This window comes from Euprymna scolopes, chromosome 14, assembly GCF_053919585.1.
Source record: "Euprymna scolopes isolate OS-2025 chromosome 14, ASM5391958v1, whole genome shotgun sequence".
Lineage (NCBI taxonomy): Eukaryota > Metazoa > Mollusca > Cephalopoda > Sepiida > Sepiolidae > Euprymna > Euprymna scolopes.
Genome location: NC_136495.1, coordinates 61,857,704 through 61,880,880, shown reverse-complemented (window position 1 = coordinate 61,880,880; position 23,177 = coordinate 61,857,704). Strand labels below are relative to the sequence as shown.

General features: G+C 31.5%; 1 protein-coding gene across 1 annotated transcript in view; it reads left to right on the top strand.

The window, feature by feature from the left end:
- Positions 1 to 23,177, top strand: part of LOC145293048 (uncharacterized) — a 238,578-nt gene that overhangs the window by 199,819 nt on the left and 15,582 nt on the right. The window contains exons 26-27 of the mRNA XM_080139359.1: positions 18,898 to 19,026; positions 21,711 to 21,940. Of these exons, the coding sequence (XP_079995485.1) occupies positions 18,898 to 19,026; positions 21,711 to 21,940 (359 nt within the window). The remainder of the gene's footprint in view (positions 1 to 18,897; positions 19,027 to 21,710; positions 21,941 to 23,177) is intronic.

Here is a 23,177-nt window from a genome sequence, read left to right as displayed (position 1 = left end):
GTTACCATGTTGTAGTAGTCTGAATGCTACTACTACTAGTAATAATAATAATAATATATATCTATGTCCATATATATATATATATATATATATATATATATATATATATATATATATATGTATAGCTTTAAGTAAAAGAGAAAAAAGAAAGATCAATTCCACAAAAGGAGACTACCCGCTCCATAGAAAACAGACACCCCATAAACCGTTAAAATAAATCACCACACAGCAGCAATACACCCCCTATTCAACCATAACACATTTACCCCTTAATCTCAATACTATGTTAAAGACAATTTATATTCTTATATATCACACTATATATAATAAGCTTCTCCTTATTTATTTAGAATTCATTAAAGCTTCCTCCAACACTCTATAATTCCTCTTAATCTTTTTCATCCCTAACGAACCTTATGCTAGATGCCACATCCCCACCATGCTACCTAGCACCGTCTCTACTCTTCTGATGAGAAGCGGTAGGCTTCGAAATGCCCTGGCATAAAGAGTCCCTTCTATCCCCCAAATTTTGCCTGTATTCCATTATTCAATGCATGATCCATTCTATATCTACCTATATATAGTTTTGTGTCTTCATTTCATTCTCTTGTTGTCCTATAAATAAATATATATATATATATATATATATATATATACACACTAGCTGTACCCTGCCACGCGTTGCTGTGGCTCAAATTGGCGCAATGGAAAAAGTTCTAAAATGAGAAAAAGCATGTTTCTTATAGGTTTAAATTTCCATTTTGCATGGGTACACAGTTTTTGTTGTTCCATTTTCTTAGCTGATATAGAGATTTCCGGTTTGGTGACTCTTGAATACGTAACATAAATTGTCCATGTGAAAAAACAGTCAGTGTGTAACTGTAAGACCCACAATTGTAAAGATTGTTCCCTGTGCTTTGTTGATGGTTATTGTAAATGACAATAAAATTGGAAAGTGCAATTTGCTAAAGTGTAATGATGTATCCAGTGGAATCATAGGAATGAATGGAATGAAGATATATTCATCTGTGAAAGGTCCTGTTAAGATTGTTGTTTCTATGATATTGTTTGTTAATTTTTTTTACTGCAAGCTATGTGCCATTGCAAAGCTTGGATTGGTTTATATTTCACAACATGATAATTAGTACACCAAATTTCAGTTGCAATACATGCGGCGGCATCCCTGGCAAATATAACTGTTGGATAATTAACCACTTTATTTGCTTTCATAACAGTGTCGATGGATTTGTATTTGACTACCTCACTTGGAATTTTACATTTAATTATAGCGTTAAGTTCATGGGCATCTTTGTATTGACCTGCAAGAATAGCTCATTCACTCAGTCAAATGGAATTCTTATAATTTGAATATCTGCAAAAACCTTTTAAACTAACTATTCTTTTGATGGAATAAAATTACAGAAATTACAGAAGTTAAAAGTTAAAGAATTTTGCCCTTAACTCTGATCAGCTGGCACTTTTTCGTACCCAATTTCCCACAAGTGATGCAAAAGTTTTTGTGCGGATCGAACAGTCTGCAACTGGACATTCATATTTTGAGTTAAGTTTAATGTCTTCACATGGAACAAAAAGGTAGAGTATTTGAGGCAAGCATTTATTTCATCTGCTGGTGTTGATTGAAGAATAACAGGTAACATTTATCTGAAATATCCTGCAAGCAATATTACTGCATTCCCAAATGGTCTGACATTGCCACGCAAATCTTGCAAGGATCGACCAAGAGTCTAAAGTGATTTTTTGCGTACCATTGTGCATTCATCCTAAACAATAAGTTTGCATTTTTGCAATATTTTTCCCCATATTGGATGTTTTGGAGATGTCGAACATGAGATTTTTGAAAAATTGAATGTTTTAAAGTAGAATAAATAATTCTTCTACTTGGCAGCAAGGTCGCAGGTATTCCTCATGCAGCAAGGGCTAAGGCTATGTCATTTTGTTACCAAATGGCTGCCAAAATCAATTTAATTAGAAAGGTTTTACCAGTTACTTCTGGTGCTGTTCAAGGTAGCAGTAATTTCCAAATAACTTCTATTCTCACAGTCAGTAAATTAGTTGACTAAAATAGGATTTATCCATGTTTTGACAATGCCTTATTCACTGTAATTAATTTAGGAGACTAAAATAGGATGAGGGATTAGAGATGGACAGATAGAGAGGAAGATATATAGATAGAAAAGAGACAGTGAGAGGAAAATAGAGAAAGAGAAGGAGATAGCGAGATAAAGGGATTGATAGATAAACAGAGAGAGAGGGAGAGAGTTAGAAACAGAGAGGGATGAGACAGAGGAAAAGAGAGAGATAGAGGGAGTTAGAGAGAGAAAGGAGCTCAAAGAGAGATGGAGAGGGTGATATAGAGAGAAAGATAGATTGAGAGGGAAAGGGAGAGATGGATAGAGAGAGATATTAAGAGAGGAAGAGAGAGGGGGAGAGAAACAGAAGGTGAACTACACTTCACCGTTTTTTTCCTCGTTCAGTAGAGAAGAAATCTTTCGAGACTGAGGCAATTTTAATGTTTTGTTATTATCCAGAGTACCCCTTTTTTTTTGGGGGGGGGGGCTAGATTTTCCTCGCATTAGAAACCGACCGGGTTATCTGTACTTTCACTTAACAAATTAATAAAAGAAAAACATATTGTAAAATTTGAATTTAACAGGAAAATACTATTTTAAAAAATAGCACGATAGCATAAGTGCATAAGTGCCACTTTAGGTACTCCTTGGGCGTTGAGTTCCATGGCGACCAGCATAATTATTTAATGGTCGCTCCCTTAGCCCCCCCCCCCCCAGTCAAGGCTAATGCATGCGCACGTAACATTTTTTTTATTTACTGACGTTGGCTTAGTAACTAAACGATTTATTGATAATTTCGTAACCCTTAAACGCATGCCGGAAGATTTAAATTGGTTCATTATTGTTGTAATAAAAAAAAAAAAGTTTCATTCAACACAAAACCAAAAACACATATTAATGATAAATGATTTATTATTCTATTCATTGAAATTTACTAATTTTTAAATAAAAAAGTAAAAAAAAAGAGTCAATAAAAAATAGTTGCTTATATGCGCATAAAAAACTTTGTTTTTTTTAGATTAGGTCCACCTTATAATCAACCTCCTCATCTTAAGAACAGCTTCCGGAATAAACACCACTTTTGGAGGGGGGGGGCTATTTGCAAAATTTAACTGATATTTGTTGTCAGCATACCCACCCGAAAATACTATTTTAAAAAAAAAAGTAGGGGTTCAGTGCCCGTGGCAGAGAAGTAGATTTATTTATTAATAAAAGTTGCGGAAAGTAAATTTATTTATCAATAAAAGTCGTCATTTAAAAAAGAAAATTGTGGAGGTGTACCTAAATGTAAATATTTACCCAAAAAATTATCCCGAAGTTTATTACAAAAACGTTTTGTTTTCGCACTATTCAACAATTTGTTCATCCGCGCATGTAAATTAAAAAATATTTGTAAAAGTGAGAAGTTATCAGTAAATGATTTAGTTTTTTTTTTTTTTAATTTATTTATTTATTTATTTATTTATTTTTTTACATTAGGTCCACCTCCACAAATGTTAAGAACGGCTTTCAGAATAAACACCCTCAACCTCTCCATGTTAACAACGGATTTCGGAATAAACACCATTTTGGGGGTGGGGGGATATTTAAAAAAAAAAGTCGATAAAAGTCGTCATTTAAAAAGAAATTTAAAATCAAATGTTTGTAAAAGTGAGAAATTATTAATAAATGTTTAGTAACATTTTTCGGTGCTAATGCAGAGAGTGATCCGTGCTATTTTTTAAATCGTGTTTTTTTTTTTTTATTCGATTGCAAGGTTAAAGTACAGAATAGGTACAAAACACCCTCCCCTCCCCATGTTAAGAATGGCTTTTTAAATAATAACGTTATTATTTCAGCATGGATCACTCTCTGCATGAGTACCCATTTTTCTTTTAATATTCATAAAAAGTAAAACTTTTTTCAAAATAAATAAATAAATGTTTGTAAATGTGACAAATAATCGTTTAGTTACGGCAACGTCAGTAAATAAAATGTTACGTGCGGGGTGGGGTGGGAGACTAAGGGAGACACTATTATTTTTTTCTACTGGTCGCCATGGAACTCAACGCCCAAGGAGTACCAAAATGTAATTTTTTTTTTGTAAAATAAATAAATTTCAAGCAATTTTTGCAATAAATAATAGATAGCAACTTTGTTAATTTTACGACTCGCCCCAGCATATTATAAACACTCTAACTTCCCCATGTTAAAACTTTCGGAATGAACACCCTCAACCTCCCCATATTAAGAACGGCTTTCGAGGTTTATGGAAGGGCGTTTTTTTTTGTTGTTTTTTTTTTTAACACGGGGGGGGCGGTTAGGGTGTTTATAATACGTTGAGGCATGTCGTAAAAATGAAACAGTTTAGAAAAAGTTAAAACAAACTTTTTTATGTAAACAATGCCGTGAAAATAAACTAAACAATTAAAACGTAATGTTTCATGAGTGAAAAAAAATTAAAAAATTGGTAAGTACATAAATGAATTTAAATTTTTAAAATATGGGATTATTTTTTTATTTTTATTTTTTTTTGTGTGCTAATGCAGAGAGTGATCCGCGCTATTTTTTAAAAATCGTTTTCCACGTTTAATTAAAGTTTTATGATATATTTTTATTCAATTGTAAGGTTAAAGTACAGAATAGGTACAAAACACCCTCCATTCCCCATGTTAAGAATGGCTTTTTAAATAATAACATTATTATTTCAGCATGGATCACTCTCTGCATCAGTAAGTTTTTGTTTTTTTTTACTCATCGAGTTAACAGAAAATGAAATCTTTCGTCAATTCGTGGCTGTGAAATGAATCGAACCGGAAGTTCAGTTTTATCAACAGAACAGATTCGCAGAAATGGTTAAAAAAATATATTTATTTTATTTAATATTTTAATTTTAATAATTCGCAAGGTAAATTTATTTTAATAACATAAAAACATACTTCGACTCTAAAAATGGGTTGTCTGAAAATTTCAAATAAATTGGTAACATAGAAATATGGTTTTATTCGTTTAGAACGAACCAACTTTACGTTTATATATATATATATATATATATATATATATACATATATATATATATATATATATAAGAACAAGTAGTTCATTAAACATGTTAAAAAAACACTTTGAAAAAGAGTTATAAACATTTTGGCTTTTAAAAAGGAAACATTAAATAAGTGGATAGTCATTAATCCGCCGAGTTTCAAAGAAATACTTTCCTTCTCATCAGAGGGTAGGATTTAGAAAAATGCGGGATCGGATTTTGCTTGTAAAAGTATTAAATGGAACTACAAGTAAGTCATAGATCTTACTTGATAACAAAAAGTGAAGCAGAGGGAATAGGGTGAATAAAAGTGATTTTACATGAATGGATAGTCTGTTCTTATTATAAGCTGTATCTCCTATTTGGTTTTATCGAGCTTTTACATCTGGTTGAGATTACTTTATAAATATTAATTCTTTAATATTTATAATTTACTTTAGTTTTGCCATCTTGGATTATTTTGGTAAACTTAACTGCAATTCTTATTTTATATATATATATATATATATATATATATATATATATATACATATATATATATATATATATATATATAAATAAAAGATTATATATATATAAGAGATTGAATGAACATATTTTAGATGTATCCACACATATTTATAAGTGTCTTGGTCAGTCCGGTGGTCTTTCGATCTGTCACATGCTTAAAATTGAAATCGTCTTTTTACCGATAAATGTGCAGATTGAATGGATACAATCACAAGAATATCCGTTCTTGCTCTCATTCTATAACGCCATTTTTTTTAAAATTTTCTTTCTTGTATTGAAATGTTTCTCTTCCCCCACATCTGGTGAGAGAATTCCTCAAGTGCTTTTACTGTGTTGAAGAGAAGGACAAACAAAAAAGAGTGCCTAGATAAAATCAATATATTCAGAGGAAATAAATCGATCTATTTGGGCAACAGCTGTGTCACGGAGAAATTTTTTACAAACTATTATTTAGCAATAGTTTAAAACTTGTCCTTTTTTTTCTTTTGTTTTATTTGGTTTATTCAGACTACTGTTCTCATCTTGGATGTTATTCACAGAAGGTTTCCACTAATATAACCTGCAACATTCGTCAAGGGTGTCCTATCAAACATGGAATCTGCACAGAATTTCAAACTTTTTTACCCTTTATTTTATCCATTGTTTTGTCAGAGATGACAATATTTGAATTATTTGGATTAATTGGACTAATGTTTATTTTGAGTGCTATTCTCACAACGTTTCAGTCAGTGTAACCTCCGACTGTATCTTGTCAAACTTGGGAATCTTTCTGTTGAACTCGGAAATCTATAGAGATTTAAGTGAAACATAAGTTCAACAAGATGCACCTGAAAAAGATCAAAGATTACATCGGTTGAAACGTTACAAGAACAATATTGTGGGAATTCAGTCCCCTCAATTGAAAATAGTGTTGAGATGATTAATCGGAATCGGAATTGAAATCGGAATCGGAATCATTGGAAATTTTGAAGGTATCGAAATTGGAAAAATTTGTGCCTAATTTCCGAATCCAAAAACGATTCTTTTAGTATTTTTTAAACTTAATTTTCCCTTGCTTCTATTGATGGTAAATCTTTATTGTTTTCCAACTATTAGTAAAACTAAACTCTAATGATCATAATAACATCCAAATAAGACATAATTTTTTTTATTTGCATAAAATAAACAAAACAAAACTTGAAACTGCAAAAATTCACTAGGTTACCTCTACAAGAATGCAGTTTATTTACAAGGTATCAAAAAAAATTGTTTCAAATTGAAGAAATATTTTGTCAGGAAAAATTATATCAAGCATTATTGCTAATTAAATAAAAATAGAATATAAAAAATGTTGTTTTTTAATCTTTAATTTATTTATTTTATGGGTTTATGCTTTTGTCCAGTTTGGTTTTGTCTGGTAAGTTTTTTCTGCTCCCTCACTCAGCATTGACAAATATAACAAGGAATAGACAAAACATTGTAGAAAAGCTTAGCTTCAAATTGAATTTGAAATGAATTTGTGAATTTTCATACTTCCATGTGAAAAACTTTTAGCATCAAATTTTCTTGGATTCTTTTATGAATCATTTACTTATGCTTAAACTTGGGAATTCCTGCAGCTCTAGATGCCATCTGAAGTCTGATCAAATGTTCAAGTATTTTTTTGCACCTGCTTGCCAAATGTTTAGATGATGCTCCACAGAGAGGTCACAGTTAAAAGATTTCAAACAAATGGGCAAGTTTTATTTTCTTGGGCCGCTTGTCTGACCATCGTGTCCTCTGAAATCCTTCTTCTTAATGTTTTATTGTATCTTTCGAAAAAGTTTTTAAAAAAAAAACCCAAAAAACCATGAATATCTCACAATAAATTTATCAAAGTCTTGGATGAATTATTAAAGGGAAAACATTTACAAGTTTGTCAAATTAAAAAAGAAATCATATCTACATCTAAAAATACCCTTCCTCCCAATGATAATCTACTTTTTATTTTTTTATTTTTTTTTTTATTTATGACCCACTACAAACAAAATTATTTTAGATTTTAGGATGGAGGGTAAGTAGAGCATATAGATTTGGGGCAATTATTGAATAAATATCGATTGAAACTAGCTTGTTGTTCAAGAGTCTTTTTAAAAAGCGGCTACCTCTCCCCCAAAATTATATTTAAAAAAATATCTTAAAATGTTAAGAGTTCTTTAAAACCAAATAAAATCGATTTTTATAAGTTATAAACACACTTTGCACTACTGTTCTCATGTTGAGTGTTCCTATTTACTTGCCTCCCCTAGAGGGTAAAGTTAGATACAATGTTGCTTTTAATGTGGGGAATATCCAGCTTCAAAAGAGGGGCACTCTGGGTTGAAACAAAAATAAAAATTGCCTCAGTCTATAAGGATTTCTCCTTCATTGAACAAGGAGAGAGTAGGTGAAGTGTAGCCTCAGAACAGATACTACATGTTAACGTTTCGATTGATGTAACCTTCGACCGAATTTCTGTACAGATTCTCAACAGAAAAATTCCCAACTTTGAGAACACAAAACAGAACAATTAGTATATTAATATTCTTTTTTTTTAAATAGGGTGGGGGATGGGAGTTTGGGGGTCCTCTTCTTAAAACAATATCTCCCGCAAGAACTGTTCTAAAATTTATTTTCAATCAATATTTATTCAATAATTGCCCTTTTTTCCTAGCTAGCCAAAATCGTCTTTTTTCCATTGCCCTTTTTTCCATTATCTTTTTTCCATTGCCTAATTTTCTTAAATTCATAAATTTAACATAAAATGCTCACCCATTTCCAGACCATTCTAATTGTTTTAAAGCAGTTAACTAAATTTTTTACCACTGACCCACAAGCCGAATCGGCAAAATCATAAAACCACAAGTAATCGCTTTATTTTTTGTATTATCACCCCGACTTAGGGTTAGTAGTAAGAAAGGGTTGTGTCTTTTATGACTTTTGACAATGACATATTTTATACTACAGTTTGACCAGGAACATAAACATGGCCAAAATTAAAAACAAACAAAATCCGTTACCTGTTCTTAAAACACTGGTTCAAAAAAGGTGATCATTTTACGTTAAATTTATATGCGAAACTGTTTTTCAGATTGTTTACATGCAATGGCCTAAAAAATTGATGACTGAAATTTTTTTTCACAACAATAATTGCACAATATAATTGTTTTCACAATATAATTGCGATTGTCGAAAAATGAAAACAGAAGAAAAAAACACTGATAATTTCATGAGAATACAGTATTTATCTGTACCGTTTTACACGTAACTCTTAAAAATTAAATAAAAACATTATCTTTAAACACTCATAGATAAATATAAAACGATTTGTTTAGGAATTTAAAGTGCAAGATCAGTTTCACACATAAATTTAATGTAAAATAAGCGTCTTTTTCCAAAACATTCTAGCGTGTTAGGGCAGTTAACTAAAAACAAAATATATTTTTCTATTAGAAATAAATTATGTGCGTTTATTTGAGGGGAGAGATGTCTACTTTTTTAAGTTATTACGCATGGTTTTACAACGTTGCCAATCGAACTTAAGTTAGTGGGAAACAATTTAATTAACATCCATAAAGAATTAGAATGACTCAGAAATAATGATTATTTTACGTTAAATTTATATTTGAAACTGAGCTTCCACTCTAAATACTAAAATGATCACTTTTCTTTCTGTCAAGTTTTTTTTAAGGGTTTAACATGTAATCACCAATAAAATTGATATTGCATTTCAGAATGGGAATTCAGCTGAGAGTGTTAATCTATAAATTTGTTATTATTATTATTATTATTATTATTGGCTCACAAGGAGCTTTCACACAGGTTATCAAATATCTCTCCTTGAAAACAACATATGGTGTTCCCTGGAAGTTGACTGACAACAAGTCTCCCCAGATTTTCAATACTCTCCACCTCTTTCGATAACATTTGCAAATGAATTTGTGTTATCGTTCTTACATTGTTTTCTAATTTTTCCTTCCAATCGTCAACTATTTTCAACTGTTTATGAAAACTTTCAAGCAGCATGTTGTACACTAACGATGGACTGATACTTTCTGGCTTTGTTTTAAAATCAAAATCAATCTTTTGTTGTCTTACAATTTTCAATCAATTACAAGGAAAACATTTGAGAAAACAATACACACTGAAATTAGCAGGGCTTATGTAATAATTTTAAAATTTACAAAAACAACAAACCTCTAATTAAATATTTATAAATTTGAAAAGAATCGGAATCAGAAATCGTATCAGAATCGAAAATTTAGAACAGAATCTGTAATTGTATCAGAATCGGAAAAAATTTTAGGATCGTCCCATCACTACTCGAAAATTCCCAAAGTAAACACTTACCTTGAAGTTGTAACTTTCGTGATCTGTGTTTGCAAAAATTTTGGCAAGTTTAGCTTCGATCTTTCAGATCTATTATGTGGTGTTTTTTTAGTTCCCTTCAACATCGGCAAGTTGAGGGTTGTTAATATTGAATCCTTTTGCAGGAAGCTGAAATGTTCAATTGTATCCTTGGCAGGTTTAGTTATGCATTATTAAGTAATCTTAACAAGGGAGAAATAACAATGCATGTTCCCTTATGGAGGGAGAACAGCAATCCCTCTAAACTGAGGAAAGATATGTGTTCGAATCTTTAATAAATTTTGCTTGGTTTTTATAACAAAACATATGCTGGAAATAGTCCAAGTATATTTCCAAACTGAAATATAAAAACAGTTTTCATATTCATTTCAACACTTGAGTTCCTAGCTTACTGTTAATTAATGTCGAATTAACTGGAACATTTTATGACATGATAGACAACATCATGCTTTCACAAGTTTTCAGCCGGAATTTGGTGCAAAAATCAAAATCTCTAACAAAACCTCACCCACGAGATTTGTCTAAAAATAAGTCTAAAATGAACAACCATCATGCAATTGCAAATGTTCAAATGCGAATTCACAACAAAATTCAAGATAAGAATGGTAGTCCGAATAATCCAATAATCATCAGTCATTATGTTTCTGATTTTTTTTTTTAGATGAAGATTGACAATTTGTATTATTTAAACTACTGCTCTCATATTTAATGCTATTTTCACAATGTTTCAGCCGATATAACCTCTAACCATCTTCAGGTGTATCTTGTCAAACTTGATAATCTTTCTATCAATCTATCAAACTCATGAATCTGCATGGAATTTTGAGTGGAACCCTTTATTTAATCCAAGGGAGTTACATATTCTTGTTCCATCCGCCATTGACAGGTAGAAATCTTAAGTAATTGGCAATTGTATTCTTTGTATCATCCGTACATTGGCTGAAACGTTGTGTAAATACTATTCAAGATAAGAACAGTCGTCCAAATTATCTGTCACCATCTAAAAAAATTTCGAAACATATTTTTTAATTTAATTTTTTTATTATTACACACTTTTCTTTTTTAAATTAAAAGTGTTTTCTTTTTTACAAGGGTGTCATCACTTATCAAAGCCAGAAGGCTACTCAAGGATAAAGGTTATTTAATTTATAGCAGTCACCAGGAAAACAGCATAGCAATTGCTAGTGGTGTAAATTGGGTATAATTTGATTATTTAAGGGAATGGCTGAACAAAGACTTGAAGACGACCATATTGTAGTCAGCTGGAAAGCAGGCCACCAAAATAGAATTTCACAAGCAGGAAGTTCTATGAAAGAAGCTTTGTTTATGGAATTTGTATTTAGATTTAGGCACAGATAGAGAGTGGGAGAAATTGTTGATAGTGGCTATAGTTAGATGAGTGTTCCTTATGAAAGTTTGACAAGAGGGGCCATATTGCATTTGTTTAACATTATGGGGGAAAAAATTATATGTCGAGACCCAAGTAAATGCATTCTTCTCCAAAAAACTATAACACCTAGATAATTTATTGAACTACTTTACTCATTGTTTAAGACGTGTCCATGAAGCTTTATAAGAGGTTCTGTCTGTTGGTCTAGCAAGTGATAGTTTTATTAATTTGACTTAATATCTGAAAAAGGGTTGAAACTCAATCAAGGCACTGCTTACATTCTGACTTCAGCAAGACCCTTGAAGTTAAATTTCACTAGATAAATATGAACATAATAATCAACTTGTTGTCACAGTCAGTATGATAATACAACTAACAATCACTGGACATTTTCTGCTTCTTTATCACCTGCAGATATTTACTTCCTTCCCACCGCAGAGAAATGTGGCATAAGGCCAGAATGTGGGGAGAATAAGCTAGCTAGTGCATCTTGGCCCCTTAATAATTATATGAGCAGCCTGGTCAGAATTCCCAATTGAGGGTGCCTCATGCAGTTTGCTATAAGCTAATTCCTTTCCAAAGCAAAAAGGTAAGGCTGGGAGGAGCTGAATAGAACAAATATCACCGCTTGACAGAAAAAAAGCCACCTGCGTCAAAATAGTCGAGTCTCTATTGGACTGATTTTCAAGGATGTATACTCAACTGGTATGATTGATGTAAGAAAGGAGATGGCTTTCTTCACCTCCAGTCGCAAGTCAATAGATTTCAGATATTAAATAATTGTTATGGGTTAAGCTGATATATCTATTTCTGCAGTAATGAACTTACCCAGAGACTATAAATATACAAGGTGCCTTCAATAAGTTTACAGACTTTTTGTATGGAAACTTATATTGAAAGTGCATGCATGAAACTCTAGTCGCCTTCAAAGTAATCTCCTCTGGCTGCAATGCACTTGTGCCATTCCAACAACTTCTGGAAGGCCATATGGAAGTCCTCTTAAGTGAGCATATCAATGACCCTTGTCACAGCCTCTTACATTTCCTCAATTGTTTCATAATGACAGTTTTCTTTGAGCTTAGGGAATAACCAAAAGTTACAGTGAGCAAGGGCTGGATTATAAAGAGGGTGAGGAAATGTCTTGATGCTCATTACGTCTTTCTTTCTGATTTTCTCTGAGCATCCTATGGACAAACTTCTTGCAAATCTTCCACATCTTCACTTTCTCACAAATAATTGTGTGTACAGTTCCCACACTGACATCAAACTGTACACTTATTGTCTCTATAAACACACAACGGTCTTTATCCATAAAATTCTGTATTTGGCCAATCAACTCTGGTGTTCTGACTTCTTTACTTCTCCCACACCTCTCATTATCCCTCACAGACTCCCTGCCTTCCTTGAATCTCCTATGCCACTCAAAAACTGATGCTCGATTCATGAAAATGGTCCAAAAGCAGTCTGAAGCATTCCATATGTTTATTTGGCATTTTTTCCAAGTTTAAAACAGAATTTTATTGCATATCATTCTTCTAAAGTGTCCTCACATCCAGATTGCATTTTTGAAATTCACCAGCTGTGACAATCAGGTTTTAGAAGTGTATTTCAATTCTTGCTGTAGGTATTTATTTGAACTTTAAATCATAAAAATTGGTCAGTCATCTCATAAGATGTATAGCAATAATGTGCTGAATTTTCAAGAGTCTATGACAGTTTTAAACGCCTATACAAAAAATGTCTGGAAACTTCTTTAAGGCATCTCGTAGTTACATCTAACACATTATTGGATAGCAATGCATGGTGGTTATGGCCCCCTGAATCATGAAGTATGTTTTTGTAACATACTTTTGCTAATACACATTTTGTTAATTATATAGCACTTTGTTTTGATTATTACTGGCCTATAAAGCTACAACAATAATCTTATTTCTTTTTAACCAATGAGAATGCAGAAAATTCATGGGTTCATATATATATATATATATATATATATATATATATATATATATATTTATTATTAATGTGAATTTGCTTATTGCAGTGCAGCATCCAGTTATTCTCTTTCTCCTAGGTCATGAGTTTGATCGTTACTGGTAATCTATGATTTTTACATTTTTTTTAATTCTCAAACTACATGCAAAGCAAAGACATTTATTTTATGGCGTGGATAAGGCAAGTTGGAGCCACTTCCACTGCTTGATCCACTCACCGTATCTTTGTATACATGGTTGTCTCCCTTATTTAATTTGGAATAAACATGCCATTCAGGTACATATTCGTTGGGTTGTGTTGGTACAGTGTAATATTTCTAAATTAACAATTGTGTTCCCTATTTACTTACCCTCTTCCCTAAAAAGAGTTGTTCTGAATTGGAATAAAAGTAAAGTTACCTCAGTCTAAAAGGATTTTTTCCTTTACTGACCAAAGTTTTGTTTTATGGCATATCAACCTTTTTAGGTTATTTAATGCAAAATCTATTAATTTTGGAAAAGTTTTTATGCTTTCAAGTTCTTTGTATATTCAAATATTTATTAATAGTGTTTGGTTTTGTTGTTTTGTAGAGGAAAATTGCTGTTTTTGTTTTTGCAGAACATGATTGAGTTTTGTAAAGGAAAAAGTAATAACATCAATGTTTGGTGAATTTTAGGTCCGCAGACTAGTATCTTCGGACAACCTGATCTGGTAGTACCAACTGATCGGTGACAGAAAATATGAAATGTAATATTAGAATAGATGCAACATTTTGCTGTAAATAACATTTTCATGGCTAAACATGCGGATTGAATGGACGTATGTTAGAAAATATCTATTCTTGTTTATTTCCAGAAGTAAATGTATTGACAAGATAATATATGCAAATATAGCAGTTAGTTTTCTTTATTGATGAAAGCTGACATAAATTGCTGCAATTAAAAAACGAAATAAATGTAAATGTGTTTTTTTTTTTTTTTTTTTTTTTTTACATAGGCATCACCACTTATCAAGGCCAAGAGGCCACTCAAGGATAAGGGTTAAAGAGTGTACAGTAGACATTGGACAATATAGTAATCATTAGTAATGAAAATTTGGTAAATTTGATAACTTATATAGAACGGCTCATCAAGAACTTATTTACGTTAGACTTGAACACAACCATATTGTAGTCAGCCGGAAAGCAGGAAAACGGAAGACAATTCCACAGGCGTGCAGTTCTAAGAAAGAAGCTTTGTTCATGGAATCTACATTTAGGTTTAGGCACAGATAAAGAGTGGGGGGAATTATTGATAGTGTGTACAGCTAGACGAGTGTTTCTTGTGAAAGTTTGGCGAGGGGGGACCATAGATTGAAGCTCAGTTGAACACCTTCCATGAAAATAACGATACATCAGAGACAAACTCGCAACATCTCTTCTGTGAGATAGAGGTTGCAAGGAAGAGAAAAGGATATCTCCTACGAGGCTACGAAGTCTATTTTGAACTCTATCAAGGCAGGACAAGTCCTTTCTAGCAGCTCCTGCCCAGATGTGGCAACAATATTCCATCCTTGGACGTACCTGGCTCTTATATAGATAGAGAATAGCATCAGCAGTGAGATATCTACCGGATCGATAGAAAGATCCCACCATTTTTCCAGCGGCCTTGGCAACAGATTTGATGTACGTGTTCCATTTAAGATCAGGAGTAAAGGTCAAGCCCAGAAGCTTGTCAAAACTTGAGGCCTCCTGAAGACGAGAGCCATTTATTTCAATTGATGCCAGATGTGGATCAGAATGTTGATGATGTAAAGAGAGAAGCTTGGTTTTAGATGCATTAAAAGTAACCAGCCACTCCTTTCCCCATTGTACTACGTGCTCAAGATCAGAGGAGAGAGAATTGGAGAGAACTTGGTCGTTTACTGTCTTAGATGTGCTACCATAAATGGTAGTGTCGTCAGCATAAATGTCTACAAATGATGTAAGGATGTGATTTGGAAGATCATTAATGTAGATCAGGAAAAGAGTTGGGCCCAGGATAGACCCCTGAGGGACACCAGCATTAATACTGTGAGCTTCTGATTTTTGCCCCTCAACTACTACTCTTAAGAACCTATCAGAAAGAAATGATTTAATAATTGAGAAGACATTTCCAGCTATACCATGTTACAAGTCCATCAGGCATATGTACACAGTGCGATGCTATATGGATGTGAAACCTGGTCAGTGATGGAGCTAGAGTCAATGTCAGTCGGGACGGTCTGCTTAAATGTCACCTCAATGACATTGTGTCACCCCTCCTTTGCTGTCACCCAGACCGCCCTGCTTAGCTACGACACTTTATAAAACCACTTAATCTTTTTTCCAATTATTTTTCACAGTTTAAAGAAATGAAATGAATGTCATCAAATGATTTCAAATGATTTACTATTAAAAACTACAAAAAATACAGGGTTTAAAGTTTTCAATAAACATCGGCAAAAATATTCCTCAGTTAATAATTAAAAAAAAAAAATGTAAGAGTTTCTAATATTTTTGAAAAGATTAAAAACTTAAAAACACTTGGCATACTATATGATAAATAAATCCTGTTTTAAAACTATTTTCGCACCTTAGCCTTAGGTTGAAAAATTTTGTTGTCACCCGGTGTGGACCGCTCCCCTCTAGCTACGCCACTGGTGATGGTTGAAGGCATTTAACACATGGAGAGAAATGATATGAGGATGATATATGATGGATGTATAATGTGAGTATTTAAGACAGGTCTAGAGAGATCTGTGCTAGACAGGAGACTTCAATGGTATGGTCATATTAAAAGAATAGATGAGAGTTCTTGGATGTAGAACCATTGAGGTAGTAGAGTCAGTTTACTTTATTTATTGAGTCTGATTTATTTTGACATAAACATGAATTTGCACTTTGGAAATTTTCTGCTTTATACAATAAGAATGATTTCAACCTTTAATTTTAGTTATTAAACGAGACATGTTTTAGGAAAGCTGATTCCAATAAGTACCATCTTTGACAAGAAGAATATTATGGTTTGTTTGTTACTCTCAAGATAACTATTTTTGCACTGTAGGTTAAAAATGCTTAGTATTTGTTGTGAAAGCAAAACAGCTGAACTGAAAAGCAATAATTGAATCTATTTATTCCACGAGAATTAATTTGATACGATTATTTACATCTCGTCAGATGGTCTAATGAGACATACAAAGGCAATTATAAGGAATTATTATTAACTAATTATATACACATGTAATGTCATCTAATTTTTGGTGTGACCAGACTCACCGTTTGTTGATTAGACTGTCAGGCTTAAATTTGAAATAGTATTTTCATCAGTCTGTCAGAGATAAATTTGAAATAGCATTTTAAGCAGTGTGTTGCACATTAGTTTGAAATGGCATTTTCTTTATTTTGTTACACCTAAGTTATAAATAGTATTTTTGAAAGTCTGTTACACTTAAGTTTGAAATAGTATTTTTATCAGCTTGTTCCACTTAAGTTTGAAATAGCATTTTACTCAGTGCATTATGCATAAGTTTGAAATGGCATTTTCATTATGTTGCCACATCTAAGTTATTAATAGTATTTTCAACAGTCTGTTCCACTTAAGTTTTGGATAGATTTTCATTAGTCTGTTGCATCTAAGTTTGAAATGGCATTTTACTCAGTGTGTCATGCATAAGTTTGAAATGGCATTTTACTTAGTGTGTCATGCATAAGTTTGAAATAGCATTTTACTCAGTGTGTCATGCATAAGTTTGAAATAGCATTTTACTCAGTGTGTCATGCATAAGTTTGAAATAGCATTTTACTCAGTGTGTCATGCATAAGTTTGAAATAGCATTTTACTCAGTGTGTCATGCATAAGTTTGAAATGGCATTTTACTTAGTGTGTCATGCATAAGTTTGAAATGGCATTTTACTTAGTGTGTCATGCATAAGTTTGAAATAGCATTTTACTCAGTGTGTCATGCATAAGTTTGAAATAGCATTTTACTCAGTGTGTCATGCATAAGTTTGAAATAGCATTTTACTCAGTGTGTCATGCATAAGTTTGAAATAGCATTTTACTCAGTGTGTCATGCATAAGTTTGAAATGGCATTTTACTTAGTGTGTCATGCATAAGTTTGAAATGGCATTTTACTTAGTGTGTCATGCATAAGTTTGAAATAGCATTTTACTCAGTGTGTCATGCATAAGTTTGAAATAGCATTTTACTCAGTGTGTCATGCATAAGTTTGAAATAGCATTTTACTCAGTGTGTCATGCATAAGTTTGAAATGGCATTTTCAACAGTCATTTTTAACAATCCGTTTTTTAGACTCTAAAGTGTTTACTAATCTATATATCTATAAAAGTGAAATTGTCTGTCTGTGTGTGTGTATGTAGGTATGTGTGTGTCTGTGTATGTACATTTCCTTACCAAATTACTCTGTCAATTTTCAGTCTACCGACTCAAGATTTAACATAAGAGGTATTGAGATTTGAGGAAATCTTTTTCATTGGTTTTCAGCCAGAAATTTGGCTGTCAAGGAGTCAAAGTTCAACAATTTGACCTTTGAAAACTCTACCAAACTACTCCTCCACCAATTTTGGGGTCTAAACACTTGAAATTTTAGATGTAGGTTATTTGGAAATGGATCTAACTTGTTAATTTAATGTGAGCTCAAAACAATAAATGTTAATGAGTAAAAATTAGGGTCAAAGTTTCAAAAAATTGAGCTCTGCATTCTCTATCAAATTACTCAGCCAATTCTTGTTATAAACATTTGAAATTTTACATAAAGTGTATTCAGACATAGGACAAGCTTTTTTATCAGTTTTTGGCCACAAATTTTGCTGTCAAGGGGTCAAAGTTCAAAAGATTTGACCTTGGCGGTCTCTAGCAAGCTATGCAGCAAATTTTGGGTCTAAACATTTGAAATTTTACATAAAGGGTATTCAGACATGCAGAAAATTTTTTAATTAGTTTTTGGGCGAAAATTTGGCTGCCAAGAGCTCAATGTTGAAAGAGTTGACCTTTGCAGACTCTACCAAACTCTTCTGCCAATTTTGGGTCTAAATACTTGAAATTTTAGATATAGGTTACCTGAACATGAGCCAAACTTTATATATATATATATATATATATATATATATATATATATATATATATATATATATATATATATGCGCACATAAAGTTATGAACAGAACACAGAGCCCATGCAAAGCCGGGCTGAACTGCTAGTGTAACAAAAAAGAAACAGTTTTTAAATGCAAAACTTGCAGTGAACGTCTAAAGTTGAAATAAATATAGATTTGAAATTTGTTGCTTTGTTGTTGTTTCTCTTACTTTTATTGCAAATCAAGATGATAATGTATTTGTTTCTATACAACAAGAATTTGGTTTGTTTAACTAATCAAATATACATGAATTAATTTGAAAAATCAAATATACATGAATTAATTTGAAAAATCAAATATACAAACATGAATTAATTTGAAAAAATAAAAAAATAAAAGAATAATGTTTTTAGCTAACTAATATCTTTTTCTGCATTTTGTCATAAATAGGGCCATGAATCTGTTCTGCTGCGAAGACAGTACAGGTGCCATCCTGCCATTAGTCACATTTCAAATACACTCTTTTATGGAAGACAACTTGAAGATGGAATCAAAGATGAAGACAGACCAAAACTTGTGGTTAGTAATTTGAAATATTTTTGTTAATTCTCAATGCTTTTATTTGCATATTTGTACTGTATATTATTTGGTAGTAATATTTGTGTATTTGTACTGTATATTATTTCATAGTAATATTTGCATATTTGTACTGTATATTATTTGGTAGTAATATTTGTGTATTTGTACTGCATATTATTTGGTAGTAATATTTGTGTATTTGTACTGTATATCATTTGGTAGTAATATTTGTGTATTTGTACTGTATATTATTTGGTAGTAATATTTGTGTATTTGTACTGCATATCATTTCATAGTAATATTTGTGTATTTGTACTGTATATTATTTAGTAGTAATATTTGTGTATTTGTACTGTATATCATTTGGTAGTAATATTTGTGTATTTGTACTGCATATCATTTCATAGTAATATTTGCATATTTGTACTGTATATTATTTGGTAATAATATTTGTGTATTTGTACTGTATATTATTTGGTAGTAATATTTGTGTATTTGTACTGCATATCATTTCATAGTAATATTTGCATATTTGTACTGTATATTATTTGGTAGTAATATTTGTGTATTTGTACTGCATATCATTTCATAGTAATATTTGCATATTTGTACTGTATATTATTTGGTAATAATATTTGCATATTTGTACTGTATATTATTTGGTAGTAATATTTGCATATTTGTACTGTATATTATTTGGTAATAATATTTGCATATTTGTACTGTATATTATTTGGTAATAATATTTGCATATTTGTACTGTATATTATTTGGTAATAATATTTGCATATTTGTACTGTATATTATTTGGTAGTAATATTTGCATATTTGTACTGTATGTTATTTGGTAGTAATATTTGTGTATTTGTACTGCATATCATTTCATAGTAATATTTGCATATTTGTACTGTATATTATTTGGTAGTAATATTTGTGTATTTGTACTGTATATTATTTGGTAATAATATTTGCATATTTGTACTGTATATTATTTGGTAATAATATTTGCATATTTGTACTGTATATTATTTGGTAATAATATTTGCATATTTGTACTGTATATTATTTGGTAGTAATATTTGCATATTTGTACTGTATATTATTTGGTAGTAATATTTGTGTATTTGTACTGGATATCATTTCATAGTAATATTTGCATATTTGTACTGTATATTATTTGGTAGTAATATTTGTGTATTTGTACTATATATTATTTTGTAATAATATTTGCATATTTGTACTGTATATTATTTGGTAGTAATATTTGCATATTTGTACTGTATATTATTTGGTAATAATATTTGCATATTTGTACTGTATATTATTTGGTAGTAATATTTGCATATTTGTACTGTATATTATTTGGTAATAATATTTGCATATTTGTACTGTATATTATTTGGTAATAATATTTGCATATTTGTACTGTATATTATTTGGTAGTAATATTTGCATATTTGTACTGTTTATTATTTGGTAATAATATTTGCATATTTGTACTGTATATTATTTGGTAATAATATTTGCATATTTGTACTGCATATTATTTGGTAGTAATATTTGCATATTTGTACTGTATATTATTTGGTAATAATATTTGCATATTTGTACTGTATATTATTTGGTAGTAATATTTGCATATTTGTACTGTATATTATTTGGTAATAATATTTGCATATTTGTACTGTATATTATTTGGTAGTAATATTTGCATATTTGTACTGTATATTATTTGGTAGTCATATTTGCATATTTGTACTGTATATTATTTGGTAATAATATTTGCATATTTGTACTGTATATTATTTGGTAATAATATTTGCATATTTGTACTGTATATTATTTGGTAATAATATTTGCATATTTGTACTGTATATTATTTGGTAGTAATATTTGCATATTTGTACTGTATATTATTTGGTAATAATATTTGCATATTTGTACTGTATATTATTTGGTAATAATATTTGCATATTTGTACTGTATATTATTTGGTAGTAATATTTGCATATTTGTACTGTATATTATTTGGTAGTAATATTTGCATATTTGTACTGTATATTATTTGGTAGTAATATTTGCATATTTGTACTGTATATTATTTGGTAATAATATTTGCATATTTGTACTCAGGTACATGTATTTGATGATTTTAATCCTTACCATAATAGTTGGTTTGATTTTTTACACAGATCTATTTCTAATTACAATACCTAAGGATTGTGTGACAAATGTCTATACTCCACTTGAGAACACCAATCATCTCATGATATTGGTAGACATCTCTTTAAGTTCTTGATCCCAAGCTAAGGAACCGTTATTTAAAACAATAAGATGCTTCAAAAGGCTGATTGGAAAGCTATCAGAGAACACATCAGAAATGCCCATAGACTAATACTTTTTGTGTTTCTGCTGCACAGTGTGTCAATAAGATAATTGAATGTTGCAAAGCAGGTATTGAAGCACATGTTCCCACAAATGAACTGATGAAATCTGAGCATTCTGAGAGTTGTAAAAAGCGAGTCAAGATGATTACAAATAGAATATCCAATACAACATCATTATTGAGCTGTATAATAAATGAATTGTTTCTCTACATTTTATTGCTGTTGGTTCAAGTTATTTAAAACCTAAAGATAAACCTACTTTTCTGAAATTAATTTCTTTTTTTTTTTTTTGTTCAGCCGGAATTACCAACTTTGTGTTTCTATGATGTTAATGAAGGCAAAGAAAACTGTGAGAGCACAGGTAGTTTCTACAATACACAGGAGGCTGACTTTGTGATCAGTTTAATTTTAGCATTGCTAGCCAGTGAGGTTGAACCGTTATCAATTGGTGTCATTGCTCTGTATAAGTCTCAGACAAACCAGATTAGCAAAAAGATGCTGGAAGCATGGCAGAAACCAGACAACAAGTGAGTTTTATGTTTGTTTGTTAACTTGTTTATTTGATTTTTCACTGTATACCTGTCTATGCCATACTATAAACTCATCTCTACATAGTTTTTTTTTAGTTTCATTCACCCCCAAATATGACAAATTGCCACTGAGACATAAGGGCTACTGTAAATTAAGGACTATGCTTATATGGACACTCTAAGTAGGGAGTTGAGCAGCGAAATATCTGTTCATGTTACATTTAATTTTTTGCATGTTAGTGCAGTCAGGGAAGCAGGATATCAGTCAAACGAATCCATTCTTTTGTCACTACTTCGTTAAGATTAGAGTGTTTCCTTGACTTTGGTAGAAATGGTGGTTCATACTATTTCGAGACATTTCAATGTATAAGAGAGCGTAATAAATCTAGATTTGAACACAGTTGGTCAATTCCACTGCCATTACTGATCACCATTATAAGACTCAAAGTCTCTCCCCAGTATATTTTATGTTATAGTATTCAAATGGTTTATGGTATTTTGATGGTATTATAATGTTTGATATTGTTGTAATAGTTGATGGTATTCAAATAGTCAATGGCATTGTAATGGTTGATGGTATTCAAATAGTCAATGGCATTGTAATGGTTGATGGTATTCAAATAGTTGATGGAATTGTAATGGTTGATGGTATTCAAATTGTTGGTGGTATTGTAATGATTGGTGATATTCAAATTGTTGGTGGCATTGTAATGGTTGATGATATTCAAATTGTTGGTGGTATTGTTATGGCTGATGGCACTCAAATTTCCATATATACCTCTTTGGCAATTACTGTGATGATGATCAGGAAACATGAGTTGGAACAATTACATCGAGAGCATTGCCAGGGCCGCTGCGAGGAAGGTGGGCTCTCTCTACCGTGCTAGAAAACTTCTAACACCCGAAAGTATCCTGTACCTCTATAAGGCCACTATTCGCCCATGTATGGAGTATTGCTGTCATATTTGGGCTGGTGCATCGGCTACTAGTCTCTCGCTCCTTGACAGGGTTCAAAAGAGAGTCGCATATCTGATAGGCCCTAAACTGGCATCTAAGCTTCAGCCTATGTCCCATCGTCGAAACGTTGCATCCCTCTGCCTGTTCTACAAGTATTATAATGGTGAATGCTCTGATGAACTGCAAGCACTTGTGCCCCCACGACGTGAACACCCTCGACAGACCCGACAAGCTGCAAAATCCCACCCCCACACTGTAGAGATCCCTAGACGTAAAA